The sequence below is a fragment of the Maylandia zebra genome, linkage group LG7 (genome assembly GCF_041146795.1).
Source record: "Maylandia zebra isolate NMK-2024a linkage group LG7, Mzebra_GT3a, whole genome shotgun sequence".
In the NCBI taxonomy this organism is placed as follows: Eukaryota; Metazoa; Chordata; class Actinopteri; order Cichliformes; family Cichlidae; genus Maylandia; species Maylandia zebra.
This window is the reverse complement of record NC_135173.1, coordinates 40,277,799-40,296,954: the sequence shown is the minus strand read 5'-3', so window position 1 is coordinate 40,296,954 and position 19,156 is coordinate 40,277,799. Positions and strand designations below refer to the sequence as shown.

The window sequence follows — 19,156 nt, the reverse complement described above, 5'->3', positions numbered from 1 at the left end:
TCCTGTAGGATCTAGCACATATTGGATGTCACAATGTAAGTAAAACTCACAGCAGTTGTTTGGTGTAGATATATAGGAATCTTAAGCCGTGCTATGTCATTTTAAACTTGCATGCTGTACTTAATCAGTCCTGTAGTTTAACAGGTTTTCCTTTTCAACTTTTTTTCTGACTTACACTTAGTTAATGTCATAGTCTGCTTGTCAAGTTCAACAGTATCTAATATATTAACTTTTGAAAGCAACTGGAAAGCTGACAATTCAATTTCAACCCTATAATCTGTTTTACCTTCATGAAGATTAACATATTTCTTTCTTCTTCTTTTTTCTTTTTTGCATAACTGAGTGTTGATCTAGCTGCTAAGTTTATGGTGGCCCCGAGAAGCCAAACAGGCAACTTAAGAAAACACCAGCAATAAGAAAAATGATGCAAAAGCACACAAAACACAACGGAGATAGGGGAAAAAAACAGAAAAGGAAAAACGAAAATGGAAATAGGAGAAAACAGATTTCCAAAAGCACAAGGGAAGTGTTTCTGGGGAGACAGAGTGTGTGTTTTAATCTCATGATTCATATAATACTAATGATGGATTTTTAGGCTAATAGTTAGGCTAACACACTTACCTCTCATCTTTTCTTTCCTCACAAAACCGATAGATCCTCCACTTCTTTTAAGTGTCTCCCAGCACAATTCTTAGCATATTTTGGTTCCTGCACCTGGTCCATCAGATTATTGTCTCCCCAGAAACACTTCCCTTGCGCTTTTGGAAATCAGTTTTTTCCTATTTCTGTTTTTGTTTTTTTCTATTTGTGTTTTCTTTTTTCCAGTTTCCGTTTTCATTTTTTCTATTTCCATTGTGTTTTGTGTGCTTTTGCAGTGTTTTTCTTATTGCTGGTGTTTTCTGCAGTCCGTTTGGCCTCTCAGGGCCACCGTATAAGTTGCTGTTAAGGGTTGTTCTCATGCGTAGAAATGTTTACATCTCAGTTTAAATTTTGGAAAATTGCATGCACAAAGTCAGATAAAGAATTGATTATTTTAACTGAGAAGTAAGCCATATTTCAAGCAAAAATTGGCACACATGATATGTCCTTATTCTATTTTTTTGTTTTGTTTGTATATAATATAAACTTTGGAATTAGATCATTAGAGGATATTTTATTTTGTGTTGCTATCTAGATAAATGGTAAAAACAAAATCTTATGTCAAAACTATGATTTCAAAATATTTGCTTATTAACGTGAAGTATTTTATTGTTGATTTTGTTTTTTCTTCTTCTCAGGCAAGCCGGTGATGATCATCACAGAATACATGGAGAATGGCTCATTGGACACTTTTCTCAAGGTAAACTATACAGGAGAAGGGTCTGAGGGAAGAAATACTTAAAAAACGACCCTGGATAAAATACAAACCCACTCTGATTCTCCAAAAATCTCCAAAGAGTTTTTTAAGCAGAATTCGTAGCTTCATTAACAAGAAATTATATCATCTCAGTTTTAGTGTTGTCTGTAACATCTCAATGGACTGAAGGATGCTGGAAACAGACAGTGGTGCACACATTGAGACAACAGTGGTTCATAACAGAAAGATGGCAGTTAAAGCAGGTTTTATAACAGCTTTTAAGCAGAAAACAGATACAGATGTGTTCAGGCGATGAAAGTAATATTTCCTACTAATAGTAATGTATTTTGTATAGCACTTTTCAAAACATAGAGTTAAAAAGCGCTTCACAGTTCAAATAAAAGCCACAAATTGAAGATAAGTATACATGTTCAAACATGCAGACACAGGCATACGGTCAGGATTTCATTTCAACATACATGCAAAAAGTCGCAAATTATGGCAAAAAATTAAAGGGTAAAATTAAAGGAACGCTAACCTATACACAGTTTTCAGTAGTCATTTTAAACAAATAAGAGTCGCCTGACCTGACTGACTGAGGAAGTCTGTTTCACAGTTTGGGTGCAACAACCTCAAAAGCACGGTCAGCTGGTTTTAAAATCAGAATGAGAGACAGTTAGGAGACCCTGGTTAGACAATTGGAGAGGCCAGCTGCATTGATAAGGTCAAGGAAGGAAGATAACATGATGAGAAACACAAAATAGTAGTGAATAATCAGAGAATCTGAGTTCATCTGCATGGGGCAGATTTAAGGCACATTTAAATATTGAAATGCTTTCTCACCTTTACTATGACACAGATCACCTCACCAGAATATATAAAGTCACTAAGCCTTCAGAGTTGGAATAATGCCTTTCCTGCGTAAATGAAAGTACTGCCTTCATCGCGAGTAGAATGTGGAATTTAATGAAGAGGCAGGCTGAAATAAATATTCCCTCTTCAGACCACTTAACAGTCTGTTCACTGCCTACAGTGGCACAACGCTCAGGTAGCAGACAAGTCTAATTCCTGCATGAGAAAAACTATAAATTTCTTCAAGAGTCTTGCTAATGAAGAGATGAAATACATAAGATTCAATCAGGATTCAGCACTGAAGAGAGTTAAAGTGTTTTTTTAAAAACAAAAAAACAACAACAACGGAGGAAAGGGGAGAGTAAAATGCTTCTGGTTTGAGGTGTCGGTTTACTTGCTTGAAAGGCATTGCAGACAGGAACAATCAGAAATCTCATCTGAAGGGAATGATCTCATTTTGGCTGCATGGAAAAGGGGGATGCTGTGAGACAAAAAATACAGATAAGTGTGTGTTACAGAGCTGTGGTGAGTGAAAACTGCTGATATGACTGTCCTGTGTGTCATGGGGAATAAACCTGAATGGCAAAGTGGAAGCAGGGAAGATGGGCCACCAGCAGACGGTGCAGCACAGAAAACCCTTAGAAGTAATTACATGGATGGCTGGTGTACTGAGGCCAGTATAAATGACACAGCTATTTGAAAACCAGAGGCTGGACTGGGTCCTGGATTAGCTGTCACAGCTATGGACAATGTACTGTGAGGCTGCTAACTCACATCTTTGGCTTAACATCTCATTTCACATGTAAGTGGGATGTTCTGCTGCGAGTGGATAGAAAAAACTATTTGTTGAAACTGTGAGCTGCATGTCTGCTGTCAAAATGTGAAGAGTGGATGAGGGGAATGTTGATAGTTTACATTTGGATTGGAAGGAGCAAAAGCTTAAACTAACAATGAGAGCCTACCAATGAGAGGGGAAAAAGCTAAGAGGAAATCTAGTGAAAGAGTCTTCCATACCAGGGAAAAAGCCATCACTGTGTATGCAGTTTTCAATATTAGCTTAATTACTAAGTGGTAATACCTTACCACTTAGTAATTAAGCTAATATTGTCATCCAATGCTGTTGCTTGAATTAATTATTTCTTTGGCAAAAAGCATGCTTCATTTTTCTCAAATCTTGAACAACCGATTTAGCATCATTCTTCTATACAGATTGGGAGAGTACCAGAAAGGTTAAGTCGGGTATTGCAGGGAGGAAGGGGAAAGATGAATTACTTGGGGAGACACGCGTCTGTACAGGAGACAGTCATTTCATAAAACATGATGTGATTCAAGGCAGCCGGGTGACACTGAACTCTGGGCAGGATTCATGGAAATATTAATGCTTTAGGTCATTTCATAGAGCAGGAGGTCTGACTTGAAGTGCATAGTTGATTGGATGACCATCACTGACACTTATAGAGGGAAAATGGTGAGCTCCAGAGCTAAATACTAGAAATATATAAATGTAAATTAAGTGTATTTTCAGAGTAAAGTGCTTATGGATATTCTCTATAATTATCACATAAAACTAGAGCATTAGGGTTAGATAAGCTGACTTGCCTTGCTGACACAATAGGCTAATCAGATCTGTATTGATCAGTGATTATGTGGCTACAACCAAACCAATACTGGAGAATATATTTCAGCTTTTAATCTTTCTTCCTGCTTCACGATCCACAACCTGTGCTGTTGGTTGGTAGGTGTTAGAGAAAAACAGAAAAAGTAATCCCAACATTTGCTGCAGTGGCACCATAACAGCCATTGACAAAATCCAGGGGGAGAAGTTGAAAAGGAGCCTTTTCCCATCTTTCTTTATATTATCTTGTAATTGGCCCAGGTCTGCAGGTTTACACGGTTTAAAATCAACAGAACATATACAGGGTTGACCAGTAGTTAAGTGCTAAAGTTTGATACAACATGGGTAAATAATTTGTGCAGATGCTGCCTGGGTAGCATTTGCTAAATGTCATCCCCCCCTGTGCTTACTTCTGCCATTCTTCCCACTGTCCCTATCAAAATAAAGTCAGAAATGTTCACATGTTTTATTATTATTATTATGTGGTGCATATATAGAGTTGTCCCTCTTTGGGGGGAAACTCCCACTGGGTTTAAATCTGGGACTCTCCACCATTTGACCCTAGAACTGAAGAAGCTTCTCGGATGAGAGGTGAAACGTCTTCAAGCAACTTCCAGACGCTTTTCTTTCCAAGCTCCTTAGACTGCGATGACCTGGATGACTGAGAACCTTCACAGACATATATAGAGTTACACTATCCTGTCCTGTCTGGCAGCTTTTATAAGGCCAGCTCTATAAACTCTCTATAGGCCCCATTTTTTAAGGTTTATCTGTTTATGTCTTCATTTCTATTCGTGTTATTTTTTGTTAATACATATGTGGTACATCGTATGTGATACATTATAGACTCGATTTATTTACACTATATTCAATTGTTTAGATAAAGATACCAAAGCAAAATATTAAGATTGTCTTTCCACCTTTGTCCCTTCTTTCTACATAGAAAAATGATGGCCAGTTTACTGTAATCCAGCTGGTTGGTATGCTGCGTGGGATTGCATCTGGCATGAGGTATAAAGAAAACCAACAAACACACTGTGTTTTCGAACTCATTAACGTGCAGTGTTTGTGTTTAACCCTTCTTCCCTTTGTGTTGACAAATGTAGATACCTGTCTGACATGGGCTATGTCCACCGTGATCTAGCGGCTCGTAACATCCTGGTCAACAGTAACCTTGTGTGTAAAGTGTCTGATTTTGGTCTATCCCGAGTCCTGGAAGATGATCCGGAGGCTGCATATACCACGCGGGTAAAGCTGCACAAATTTCTGAAGCCAGTGGTTATTACATATCTTAAAGTTGTTTGTCAGGCTAACTGCCCAAAGTCTGTTCAATTTAAATTACATAAGACTGTAATATATATCAGAGCAAAGATATTTAAAAGGTGCATGCAAGCGAGTAGCATTCACTTAATTTTCTTTTGATCAACTAATAAATTAATCACCTGACTGCCTCAGTGTGGGTGTTAGGGAAGAGGGCAGCACACTGTTGTCTTTAAAGTTATTTACATTTAATATGGGTTGTGTCAGAGCATGACTCTGCCTTATCAAACTTTGGATTAAGTGAAAAACTGACACACAGAATAGTCTTCCCACTAAATACACACCTAGACACTTTAACTAACACACACTGACACACACACACACACAGACAACAGCAGCAGGCCTTAAATTGAGCTGTATATCCCAGGCTGAGTGGCGTTCTGTCAGCCAGAGATGGCCTGCTTCCTGCTGGAGGAGGTCCAATTAGTACTCAGCTCAGTCTCTGCAACACTCAATTAGCACTGAGTCTTGCTGCCTTAGTGCCAAATATCCTGTCACTCACCTCTCACTGCCAGGCTACATCTCTTCTTGCTCTCTCTCTCTATCACTGTCTGGGTCTCCTTCCCTGACAGAGCAGTGAGAATAACATAATTCACACCCTTCAAATAATCAGAGCTTGAGATATCCTGCTGCTGTGTTCATCAATACTGCATCAAGCTAATTTCACCACTCATCAGCTGAAAACACACTTTCCTGTGGAACTCAGCAGTCTTTCTGTGAACTTTTTTTTTTATCTTTGCAATGAAAGCATGATAATGAAGATGAGTAAAAAATAGAGGAATCACAGGGCCCCCGACAGTTAGGATAGGGAATTTGTATAAGAAAGTGAAACTTGGTATCATGAATGTGTTCCTAAATTGGTATCCATTAGGGGAAATTTGGATTGGACCACATGCGGAAGAAGTGTCTCAATTAAGGTCTGTTCTTGGTTTCCATCCTCATGACACAAAAGATGAAAATGTTGAATGACGGCAGCTGTATTTACTGCTGTAGCTCTGGACAAGCGTAGCTCGAGTCTATTTATTTATGTGAACATATCAGATTTCTTCATAATAAAGCAGCACAACACACGAAAATTTGAGGTTCTATTTTCCAAGCCCCAGGTTCCGTTAAATGCTTCAATGTGTTTGGATCATCTGGTAAACACTGCATTTTGTTACAGGGCGGAAAGATTCCCATTCGCTGGACGGCTCCAGAAGCAATTGCATACAGGAAGTTCACCTCGGCTAGCGATGTGTGGAGTTATGGGATTGTCATGTGGGAAGTGATGTCATACGGAGAGAGGCCCTACTGGGAGATGTCCAATCAAGACGTAAGTTTTAAAGACATTTTAAGGAAAAGTTAGTTTTCTTTAATCTTGTGAGTAACGCATGTAGTATTTGCTGGATTTTACAACTGCAGTCGTATCAGATGGTGATGTGTGAGCTTGCAGTACTTGATTCATCACCACACACATGCATCAATTTCCCACCCACCCACTCACACAGGCAACATATGCACGCACAGCCCTCCAGTGACCTCTCCAACTCCTACTTCAGACTCCACCCTCCTTTTGGTTGTTAGGCTGTCTGTCTCGAATCTAGAGAGGGGAAGGAGAGGAGGATGAGAAGGAGAGGAGAGGAGAAGACGTTTGATGTTTAATTGAAAGCGTTATGCTGGATTTTCTCTGATCTGCACAAGAAAGTGCAGGCTCTCACACTCTCTTTCTCTCAGCTATCACCTTCTGTTGCCCACTGTCTCCTCTTCCTTCTCACTTCTTTCTCTTGTCCCTTTTTTTGTCTCTACAAAATGCACTTTTTTGCGTCTTGTCCGCCCTCTCTTTCTTCCCCCACTTCGTCTCTCATTCCCTTCCTCTGATCTTTCCTCCCTGCCAGTCAGTTTTTCTACCCCCTCAGCACGCAGTGATTTGCTGCTGTGCTTCTCTCTTATGCTAGAGTGCAAGAGTACATATGCATGCGCTTTAATACATGCAAGCGTATTGGAGTGCCATCACATCTGTCTTCTGTGTGAATTTGACACAAGTAAAGGCTGTCATAAACTCAACAAATCAATTCCCTGTAGTGTCTTGCACTGGCAGAACTAGGCTGAAAACTGCAGCCTGCTTTCCACTGCAGGGTCTAACGGAGGGAGCTAAGGTTTATTTATTATTCATCCAATTCAATTTCCCCCACCAAAACATTTCTGTGATTCAGTACTGCATCCTGTTACTTGCAGAAATGATTAACGGGGTTATGAGGCATGTGAAATAAACAAAGTTGTGTTAATGTTGTGTTATTTTGCTGGATTCACACAGGCCATTGGTGTTGGGTTGCTAACTTCATGGATATTTGAGTATAAGGTCGGGTAGAGAGCAAGTATCAGAATTCAGGATCTTGCTCAGGAGAACTCAATTTGAAAGTAATCTTGCCTTGCTGAAGTGTGTCATGGTTCTGCCTTTAAAAAAATATTGCAGGATACACCAAACAGGATGTACCCTCTGCATACTTCAATATATATCCATGTTATAGATTTTCATTTTATAGTCGCTTTGGAGTCTTATTTCCTCGGGGACAGCATACCAGAATCTTTTGAACAAACCTGATTATGGTGTTTTGAAATTATTGTGTCTTTTACATGCTCAGTGCAATAAGAACAGAAACTGAGAGCATAAAAACAGCAAACTAAATCTCAGTTACTAAAAATAAAGACACAAAGACAAAAGTTTGACATATAAACACAAATAAAAGTATCAGCAAGCAGTACAGGAGTGCGCATAGGCACAAAGTGGAACAGTGTTAATTATATTAATGCCATCAGCAAACGCAGTAAGTGATAACAGAGAATAAATTACAAGTGATACTATGGTAGTAATACTAATCCTTCCATCTCGTAAAGAACAGATGAGAAGGTATAAAATTATAGTATTATAGAGTGTTAATGTTGTTAATGTGTAGTTGTTCTTTTTCGCTTTTTTTGCTCTTTTTGGGGTATTTTCAGTGTTTGAACTATCAAAACAGATGGGAGTTGGATAATCTAATAGCCACAGGTAGAAAGGATCTGCTGTAGTGCTCAGTCCTGCACCTTGGGGCAATGAGCCTTTTCCTGTGTGTGCTGTGGTGAGCAATCAGAGAGGAATGTATAGTGGGATGGATTGTACATAATGCTGAGCAGTTTCTTTAGCAACCTCCTTTCAGACACCTGACATCAGCTGTTTTCACCCTGCTGCCCCAACACACTGCCATATAGTCATATGTCCAACCTTAGAGTAACAAAACATAGACAGCATGGGCATTTGGCATTGCAGGACCTGAGCCTCCTAAGAAGATACAGGCAACTCTGGACCCTTCTTAAAGACAATATCTGTGTTCCTGTACAAGTCGAGTTAGCTGTTTATGTGTAGTCCTAGGGATTCATCCGTCACCCCAACATCTGTTCCCCTGATGATGATAGGGGAGGAGGAAGAAACTGCTTCCTAAACTCTACAATCAGACAATAATCATGAAGTTAAAGCAACCTTTAGCTATGCTACTCGCATAGATGATTGAAATTTATCTTTTGCTCTTACAGTATAACTGTTTGTACATTATACACAGGTTTGTTTTTTGTTTGTTTGCTTTTGTAAAGCTAACCTGCCTGTCTTTCTTCATCTCTCTATCTGAAGGTAATAAAAGCAGTGGAGGAAAGCTATAGGTTGCCAGGTCCTATGGACTGTCCTGAGGCCCTGTACCATCTTATGATGGACTGCTGGCAGCGAGAACGCAGCAACCGTCCCAAGTTTGATGAGATTGTTTGCCTGCTAGACAAATTCATCCGGAACCCCAGCTCGTTAAAAAAGCTTGTCAACTCCTCACACAGGTAGGATGTAACACTGTACTTTGCACACCATTTAAAATATATATTAGTTATAGTTTATTCCACAAGCACGCACACATACAGATGATATCATCTAAATGGCTGGTGTTATTGTCTTTGTTAAGAAATGATGTTAGCTTTCTGTTAAACATTTCTAAACACTTATTGATGATGCTTCTGCTTCTTGGCTCTTAAAAATGAAGTGTATTAATTTACACATTCATTTTTAAGCAAATTAGGCTCAGCACTCTAAGCTAATAGACTTCATCTTTCAAGATAAAATGTAAATAGAGTCTTACTGAAGTCCTGTGTAGCAGCATAGTTAAAACGTAGTCTTTGGCTGCTGCACACTAGCAATAAAGAGCAGAGAAATAAAGTGGCTTAATTTTCTTAGAATGAAGCATTAGTCTGAAATGTAGTCAGTGGGGTGTCCTTTGATTGTCGTAACATTTGAACATTCAGTTAGTATTTCCTCTCCATGTATGTGCAGTGCATTAGTACATAATGGTATGAAATGGCAATAATTGCTCTGAAGCAGACATTTATGCAGACACTTCATTATGTTATTTTCTTTGCGGAGATAATGAAATAATGGTAGATCTTTTGTTTTCCTCTTTCTTTTTGTACACACACACAAACACACACCGGAACGCATTTAATAAAGCAACACCTTATCTAACAGCCATACAATGACATATGACGGGCGTCAAGATTAAAATGACTCAAGCTATGCTTGTCCTTTTCTCACACCACACGCCTCTTCTAGTTATAGTGTGGAGAATGTTGTTAGTTGGCATAAATATTTCTGTTTGATAAGAGAGAGCCTTATTTGTAAGCATGAAGAGTGAGCCAAATGACAAAGACTTTTGAGTGGACAACATTTGCAGTTGTGTAATGGTGCATAAATAGCTTCATGAAGACTCATGTTCAAACATTTTGCTTTCTCTTTACCTGTTTTCCCACGTTCCAGAGTTTCCAACCTGTTAGTGGAGCATGCCAGCGTAGAAGGGAACTGTAGCACTCAAAGCCAGACTGTAGGAGAGTGGCTTGACTCCATCAAGATGGGACGTTACACTGAACTGTTTATGGAAGGAGGTTACTCTTCACTGGAAACAGTGGCTCAGATGACATCAGAGTAAGAGTCTTATGCACATGCACACATACATATAAATGCATAGGTGATAGGACGTCTACCTTAAGGTTTAGTTTCATTCCCCCTGGTTTTAATATAAATCATTTGTAAGGCATTAACATGGGTTTTATCGCTGTCCACTGGGTATTTACAAGTGGACACTTCAGAGTATGTCAGTTCATCTACAGGATTAGAATGTATCTTTGAGTTACATCAGTGACCAATTGTCATTGAATCTAATATATCTGTCATTTGTATCCAGTTGTTTCTTTACTGGTGAGAAGCAGCAAAGCACTTCATGTGCCTATTCTGCTATAGTTGTAAGTTATAAGAAGAAAACAAGATTAGGTCTATTCATTGGCATGTTTCAGGAAAAACCCAGTCAAACATGCCAAACATGCTTGAAACACATCTTGGTGATATATGTCTGTTTACACTTGAGTAGTACGCCAGTAGTGCATAAACAGTTACCTACAGATTGTGCTTACACAGAAGACACTGTGGTCCAGTACTGAGCCCAGTCCAAATCCCATATTGTTTGAGCGATCTGATTTGAATGCATTGTCAGTGTATACTGGGTCTATTCACTCATGTCCTTAGCTGACATGTTAATGCCAGGTTTAAACAGCATCACAGATGTTTTTTCCGTAGACCATTTAATGTAATGAACACTCTAATGAACACACAAAGTGGTTTGAAGGTTATCTACAGTGCTTAACAACTTTATTAGACCATCACCCAATGTAAGTTTTATTCCAGTGCTGCCCTAAATGAAAGGTATTCATAATTACCCACATTTTTGTATGTTTCTATGCAGAAGCTCTTTAATCAAAATTATATTTTTAATGCTAAGCTATAATTATTGTTGTTTTCCATTCATTTTCAAATTTAGTGTAAAGCATATTATAGTAAAGCCAAATTACAGTTCTTTACTTGCATTCCTGAACAGGAAAGTTTATTTTCAGCACTTGAATTTTAGACTTGGTTAATTTCTGACCTCTCAGAGAAGAGTTTGCCGGTTCAAATTTGGATAAAAAAATGTGAGTTCAGTTTGTTATTTGCCTAAAACTTTTTTTTAAACATGTTTTTGATAGATTTCTAAAATATTTGTGTTTTCTCATTTTTATTACAGGGGGTCTAATAAATTTGGTAAGCACTGCATTACAAGATTGCAAGTCTGTGCAAATACTTCAAAATGCTTTTTCTCTTCATTGAACTAAGAGTTCATATAAAGATAATATAACTACAGAACATTGGTAAAAATGTCATATATAACTCGAGGACGATTGAGAAATTGGTTTAACAGCAAAATCTCTTTAGTCAGTGTGTATCCAAAAGCCCAAACACACAATAATTTCTAACTTACAAAAAAGACTGGTTATCACATTCATTAAAAATGAATTTATTTATGTAAGTAATCCAAAATGCAGGCTTATTTTTAACAACTTTCTCATGCATTGCCTTATTTGTTAGCAGAATGCTTAAATATAGTGCCCTGTTTTCTGTGTGCTGTTTTTCAGGGATTTGCGAAGAGTAGGCGTGAACTTGGCTGGACACCAGAAAAAAATTATTACTAGCATTCAGGAGATGAGGGTCCATATGAACAGCACCAACTCTACTGTAAACATATGATGTGAAATACAAACATACAGACACATGCACACTCGTACACTCGCACACAAACACAGAAAAACAATATATGGACCTACTATGTACTGGACCTAGAGTGGCTTAGCACTTTCTGTGGACGAGGATACCCAGTGTTCTACCGATCTAAACTGGAGGATCCACATGTTGTTGGTTCCTGTGTGTGGAGTTTGCGTTGGTGTCATTGGGAATATTGGATATTGCAGCACTAAAACCAAACTGAACTGGACTGAGTGGTGCTACTTGGAGGGATGATGATGGTGAGCTCAATATGAACTTAAGTAATGGTTTTACTTTAATTATTCAATTATATGACTCTGGGGATCCTCTTGGCACTGTTTTGGATACCTAAATCACAGACAGCAGATCTAACTCTGAGAGCAACCATAAAGTTTTTGGCTGTATCACAGATGTGAGTTTATACACTGGGCTCGAAGGGAACCTTTTCAACCTGTCTCAGGTGAGCTGAGCCCCGTGGAACAAAAAAAGTACTTGCTGATTCTTTGGCAACTTTCTCCATCGAGATTACCGTTCCATCAGGTTTCACTGAATTAATTTCCATATATTGAACCATTATCATTATTTAAATTAATGTCAATATTTGCTTTGACATGCTGATGTGCTTGTGGTTTTGATTTTTACCCATTTCTACCACATCTTCATGTGCAAAACTGAAGCTAAAATCTATTTTAATCATCCATATTCATATTCACTGTCATTTACTTAATTATCTTCCAAAGCAATGAAAGACAAGAATAGATACTTGACCTTTGCTGTTTTAAAATACTAGATCTTAAGAATGGTTCTTACAGAGCCTAAAAAAGAGAAGTGAAAACAAACAAATAAAGACATGAAGATTTACACTTAAATATACTCTCTACAGCTGTTCTTCTGGATGAATGTATAGCACTGCTACAATGTGGCAATAAAACCATTCTAGTCCTTAAAACCAGCTTCTGAATGAGGCCACTGATTGTATGTTATTCAGCTGGCTTTGCTCTATGTGTAAGACCTTTCACTTACAGTGAAGTTACGACAAAGCAATGCATATTTTAATTGTAAACTGTTCTATTAGCTGAAAAATTCACACATATTTTAGTGAAATATTCACTCAGATTGCAGGCAAGCAGCACATGGAACACTGAAATCGCTTAAAAACCTTCACTTCAAAGTCTAGGAGAAGATTTTGCTGAGATTCAAAAGAAGCATTTGCTTATGAGTAAATCTTTCATCCAGATTCCAAATAACCTTAAGGTAGGATCCACACTGGAACTGGACATTTTTAATTTGACATCCATTCATCGATCGCGCATTTTCAAATTAAACTCCACTTCATGTTTAAATGTGGTTCCAGTAGAATACAACTGGAACAAACTGACACTCGTCAAAGGTTCATTCAATCCTGATGGAACATTTGTTCATGTAATAATGGAACTGCCATTCAGATTCTCATGGAAGGGATCACAAAGATTCCAACAAGACTGTTTACTGGTATTCTAATGGAACATTTTCCTCAGATTTTAAGGGAACTTCTACAAGGATTTCAATGCAGCCTTCTCTCAAGAGTGCACTCGGATCTTCATCAAGCCTTCACTTAGAACCAACAAACTTCAGGTACCGCAGAAACCCATCAGCACTCTGTTCAGTTTACCATGCCGCGGAGAATCTCTCACACGCATGTCTGCAACACCACAATAAACCTCACTCTAACAGGACTGCTGAAAATAAGGAGGCAATATTCATCTACTTGATAATCGTTTATTTATTTCTACTTGTTTGAAAAAAGAGCAAAAGTTATGTGGACAGTTTGTGTTTTATAATAATACTCTCTCTTGGACTACTGAGCAGCTTTGCCTACATGTCTTTCATGTATATAATGTATTATATATTTAAAGCAGGGAGCATTGTTCTTCTGTCTGCTATCATGTGGACAAGTGGATATTGACCAGTCATCTCAGAGTAGAACACATTAGTAAATAGTGACAGATATTCTGAATCGGCATTCCTGCTACATAGACCTGGGCCGCTATCGAGTGGGGGCAACCAGCACAACTGTCCCCAGATAAGGGTCCCCAGAAGGGTATGCAAAAGAGCAAATATTTATCTTATGTTGTTGGTGATTATGTTTCATTTTACATTTTTTTTGGTGCAAGACCTAGAAATATTTTTCAGTGGCCCTAAATGAGAGCAGCAAGAAAAGCTTTGTTGACACTAGAAGTAGATGAGAATTATGAACAGGGACTGATGAATTTCTGGTGTATTGTATGGTATAAACATATACAATGATGTCAATGATCAAGCCCTTGCTTTACTTCTCTTTGGTATGGTATGTTATACGTAGATTGCTACTCAGTGCTTTATTGCTAAAACTTGACCTTTTTTCACTGCATTGTTCACCTAAAGAGAAGCTACGTTCTCACATTATATCTGTGCTAACATGCTTATATTTGTATCAGTTAGTGTACTGCTAGTGTTGGGGTATACAGATGGAAATGCAATGAGATTGTAGAAGTAGGGTTTCTTTTTTTTTTGGGGGGGGGGGGGGGGGGGGGGGTTCAAGAGGTGTTATCACCTGATTGTATGAAAGGTATAGAAAAGCACACAAGAAGAATGTAAAGGTTTTAAAGGGGCATTTCACTTTTTCAAAGAACATGCTTTCACTTTGAAACACTCAGACCCCCCACAGAGTTCAAGATAAGTAAAAGGGATAAGTCCTTAATGGTGGTAAGGACCCTCTTAGGTAATGGCATTTAAGCTTTTCCACCTGCTGTCAAGATCAAACTTCTTGACTGCTTCCATAAAAGATTGTAAAGTGGGGAATGGTCACAGGTTAATATTCTATATTATTATGTGTTTCTGAAAGTCATAGTGTTCTAACAGAGTGAAAGTCTGGTACAAGATAAATATCTGCATAGCCTCTTTAGTCTATGGCTTGTACATTGATAAACTATGTTGCTATGTTGCATATTATTGGGGAACTGTATGCATTTAGTGATGTCAAGCATTTAACAGCAGGCAACATTTGGCAGTAAAACTGGCATCCATGCCTATGTAGATTATTGTGGCTGTGCAGGTATTTCATTCAGCAGGGGAAGGCATCAGTAACATGGTGCAAAATATAAGGCATGTACTGTACAGCAAAAGCAGTTGTGTTGGGCAGTTTTTATTTACGACCCAGCGAGTCATAAGGCTTCCTCAGTCTCACGAATACTGCTTTTAGTTTGGGTTTCGCAGTGTTTTGACCCTCCCTAGTTGTCATGTTATTGGCTTTTTACAACCACCCTTTCAGCTTACTGGAATTTTCAAACTAAAATTTATGCTTGGGGCATGAAAAATTAGTGAATACGACACCCTTATAAGTGCCTCTCATCTTTTGAGCACCGTTATTTACTCCCCTGCCAAAATGCTATGCCCCAGCTGTTCAACTTTCTATACATGTTTGCCAACAACGTCTACAGGCAATAAGAAGAATGTCAGATAATATGCTTGTTGGAACTAATTTAATTTGCACTTTATGAGAATTCTGTTGCCCTTTGTTTGACTAAAATATCGATAGATGACTGACATGTTACTGTCAGCAAGTGTATCCTTATTATTTACTATTTAATTATTAAAATTACTGTGTTCCCTTCACACTCCCATTGGTCACCATGGCATAATTTTTTTACAGTTAAGCACAAGAATTAATCATATTTGTAATACAAATCAAAGTTATATGAGCATCATTGATGTAGAGCACCATATTTTCGAGTGTATGGCACAACAATACACTTTCATGATGTAAACACAGGGTTTGACAGGCATCTTTTAGAATAAAGGTGAATTATTGGCTTTTTAACAAGAAGTCAACAGAGCACTAATCCTTGATGTCAAGGCCTCAGCCAGTCTTGACAGCTTTTTAGCATCAACACTGTTAATTCCAAAAGTGTGAGAACAGGTATTGATTTCTTGGCATTGCAAACCATAGTAAATATACAGTCAAGCTAATTATATGCTCTGCTCAGATTATCAAATCATCAATTCAAATACTTTATTCTCAGCACTTTTTCCCAATAGCAAGACTTTATCTTTTGCTCACATTTAGCCAAGAAAAAAAAAGAAAGCACAACAAACCAGCAAATACTAAAGATTTATGTGGTTTTACTCTTCAGTAACTGTCAGCTGAAACTCCGTCAGCCATGCAGTGTTTATGCAGGAGACAAAATTGTTGCGTCAAATTACATAAGACAACCGGTCTTATGTAACATCTTTGTTGTTTGAGTTTGAGAAGATGTAATCTAAGTTAGCCACACTGGTCCAGGCAGAAATGTCCATTAGAAGTTGTTGCACTCATACATGAGTTTTTGGGGGGTTTATTCCAAAATTACAGCACCGCTTAAAGGTAGAAAAGCCAAATGGCTGCTCTCTGGGGCTCTGAGTGATAAACCAGTAGATACCAGTTTGACTGGATTCTATGAAAGACCCAAAAGCAATATGTGACCTGACATTATTTGCAAAATTAATTTTTGCATACACAAATGCATGGGAATGTAACAACAACAAAAGGTTGCACTAACTGATTAAGTTTTTTGGGGGGGGTTGTCAGACGTGAACATACTGAAAATAGGTTTAGGAGTCCTTGAAAGTGAGTTGAATTGTATCAGGGCCCACAGTTCTAGCATTCTTCCATTACTACTATTAATATTAATATTACTACTATTTTTGATTAGTCGTTTCAGCATTTCTTATACTTTGGAGCAACTGTGCAAATAAAGTCAAAGACTTTGTACAACTTATTTTTGGTTTAAAAGATGTTTGGAATAAGCTTGAACTTATTCCACTTCTTTAGTGGGCAGCTTCATCTTAGCAACAGCTGATGAAGTGCATAGGATTTGTATTTTGTGCCATATAGAAAACCACACTGACGGGGGAAAAATGTCTCCTAAAGACTAATGTGGGTCAATAAAATTACAATTGTAATTCGAGACCACGGCATTTGCCTGTTGAGTAACATTTTTGAGAAAAAGCAATTCTTCAAATGCATATTTGCAGTGGGACAAACACTGTTTCCAACGGCACTGTCTACTTGCATTTGTGTTTTTAACTTCTCAGGAAGTGGAAAATAGGTACATTTATTTGATTATCACGTATTTGATCTTAGAATGTAGATGTGCAGCTTTCACAAAGTGTTAACATACAAAACAAGTATGTGATTAATCAATTGTCCCCAGCTCAAATGTAATTATTTTATCAGTTCACACATACAGTTTTAAGCGACTGAGTAACAAATTCATTGTGATTTATTGAAAGCACAGTAAAAATACTCAGCTACTGATGTGCTATTGGTTTGTTTTTGAGACTGTCATGTATTATGTTTGTGTTGATGTTTTTGTAGTGTGTTATCAAATCTATATTTTTGCAATAAAACATGAGTAACATCAACTCTTGTTGTAACAATCATTATCTGTTGACCACACACAGGCACTACACATTACAATAATTATTAATAATTGTTTTATGTTTTATGCTTTGCTCCTGCACTGCAGTGATTTGTTTGTGACCTCACAGGAAAAAGCAGTGCCATCATATTATGTTACTTTCAGTCATTCTGAAGGTGTAACTGTAGCAATATCATCCAAGGAAAATTTTTGAATTTTGGAACTGAGTTTTTAGATTGTGCATAACTTTAGTGAACAATGAGGCCAAAATTTTAATATACAGTGATGTGCAAAAGTAAGTACACAACACTTGTAGAAACGCCTTCAGCAGTAATAACTTAAAGTAATCTTTTCTGTATGACTTCTGTCACATCGTTGTGTGAGGTTCACAGATATTCATTTATTCAGCTCTCAAAGAATCAAGCCAGTTATGAAGGCAATAATGGATATAACCTGGTGCTAGCAAGGTAAAAGGTGGTGTCCAGTGAGAATATAAATCTTTCATATTATCTCGTTTTATATTTTTCAATTTTGACTAGAGATGGACCGATTCGATACTGACCTAAATTACTGGATCGAATATCAGAGAGAAATAAAAAATGTAATCCGATCCATTAAATATCACAAAAGCAACTCACAAAACTTGCGACATGGCGTAACTCAGCTCATAACCTTAGCCGTTGGAGCAGTATGCTTCACGTGATAGAGCGGCTGTGGCGTGCAAGACCTGTTGGGGGTCTGGTTGAGCATTTGTAGCCTCGCTACCAAACCGGCATTTCATCTCAGAGAAAGGTTTCCCATAGAGAAGTAAAGCAAGTGTGTAAGTTCATCTCTGAATGTTTATAAAGCATTCCCACGTTAAGCTTAACGACCGATATATGGAGTGACTGCCTCTTCTCTCTCCCTCCCTCTCCTGCTGCTACTTCAATCATGAATCTAATCAATGATCAGCTGATCAGCCGATCAGCACCAGGATCCTTTTCTAAGTAGCTGACGGCTGGTAACTGTGCGGGGGCGGGTCTAGCAAGATTTTGCCAGGGGGCCAGGTAGGGCATTAACAGGGAAAGGGGGGCAAAAAGACATACATTCTTTCTAATTGTCATGTCTAGCTTTTAATAAACAATTATCTGAATCTTTTTTTTTGTGTCCCGTTTGGATCTTTAGCCATCAGAATTGTTGTCTTAAGGCCAAGAAAGATGCCAGGCGGATTTATTTTACCAAGTGGATCATCATGGCCTTGCCATATTGGTCCATTTGATTTACCTTTATTATAATTATGAATTTATTTTATTTTCAGTTGCTACAAACGGGACAGACATGACTGGGGGATAGGACAGGGAGAAAGAATGAAAGAAAGAGAGGGAGAGAAAGAAAACCAAAGGGGAGAAGAGACGGTGAGAAGGGGGGGAAGAAAGAAAAAAAACAAACAAAAAAACAAAACACCTGGGTCACTTGTATGGAGAGAAAAAACAGAAGAGAAAGCAAACAACAAAGAGCAACATAATAAAAAAAACAGCACCATCACAATAAACTAGCTAGCAGTAGATATCAGTAGATACTAAATAATAAACGATATTGTGCAGCACGCAAGATAGACAGCGCACAATGTGCTTTGAGGCAGCAGCCAAGAAAGCTGTAGTCCGCGTCTGTGATAATTATCTGAATCTTACAACCAAAGTTTTCATCTGATGTCAAATGTATAGAAGTCCATTATTGTATATCAGAACTATTAAGTCAAATTTATAACATAGTAAGCTATAACACTTTTTCCTTTGGGAAGATACCATCTGTGCAGTCTGCAGTTCAGTTGAAGAAAGATATAGAATCTATTTAATTATTGTAGAAAAATAATTGATTTCTGTGCATTTTTTTTTCTTTACACGTGCATTAAATTAAGGTTGATTACGTCAATTAAGCATTGTGAGGCGGAGGGCAGGGGTTGGTTCCCTATTTTTTTTCTTTTTGCTAGGAGTTGGCAACCCTATTAGTTAGGTTGCTTAATATTT

General features: G+C 38.0%; 1 protein-coding gene across 3 annotated transcripts in view; it reads left to right on the top strand.

The window, feature by feature from the left end:
- The window catches only part of epha5 (EPH receptor A5), a 61,946-nt gene extending 44,792 nt beyond the window's left edge, over positions 1 to 17,154 (top strand). The window contains exons 13-20 of one of the 3 annotated variants that reach the window (XM_076886361.1): positions 1,278 to 1,339; positions 4,747 to 4,814; positions 4,910 to 5,051; positions 6,286 to 6,435; positions 8,764 to 8,957; positions 9,925 to 10,089; positions 11,219 to 11,235; positions 11,607 to 17,154. In XM_076886361.1, the coding sequence (XP_076742476.1) occupies positions 1,278 to 1,339; positions 4,747 to 4,814; positions 4,910 to 5,051; positions 6,286 to 6,435; positions 8,764 to 8,957; positions 9,925 to 10,089; positions 11,219 to 11,235; positions 11,607 to 11,623 (815 nt within the window). In that variant the 3' untranslated portion in view covers positions 11,624 to 17,154. The remainder of the gene's footprint in view (positions 1 to 1,277; positions 1,340 to 4,746; positions 4,815 to 4,909; positions 5,052 to 6,285; positions 6,436 to 8,763; positions 8,958 to 9,924; positions 10,090 to 11,218; positions 11,236 to 11,606) is intronic. The other 2 variants (XM_004538361.2, XM_004538360.3) reach the window with 2 other exon arrangements.
- Positions 17,155 to 19,156: the final 2,002 nt, after the last annotated feature.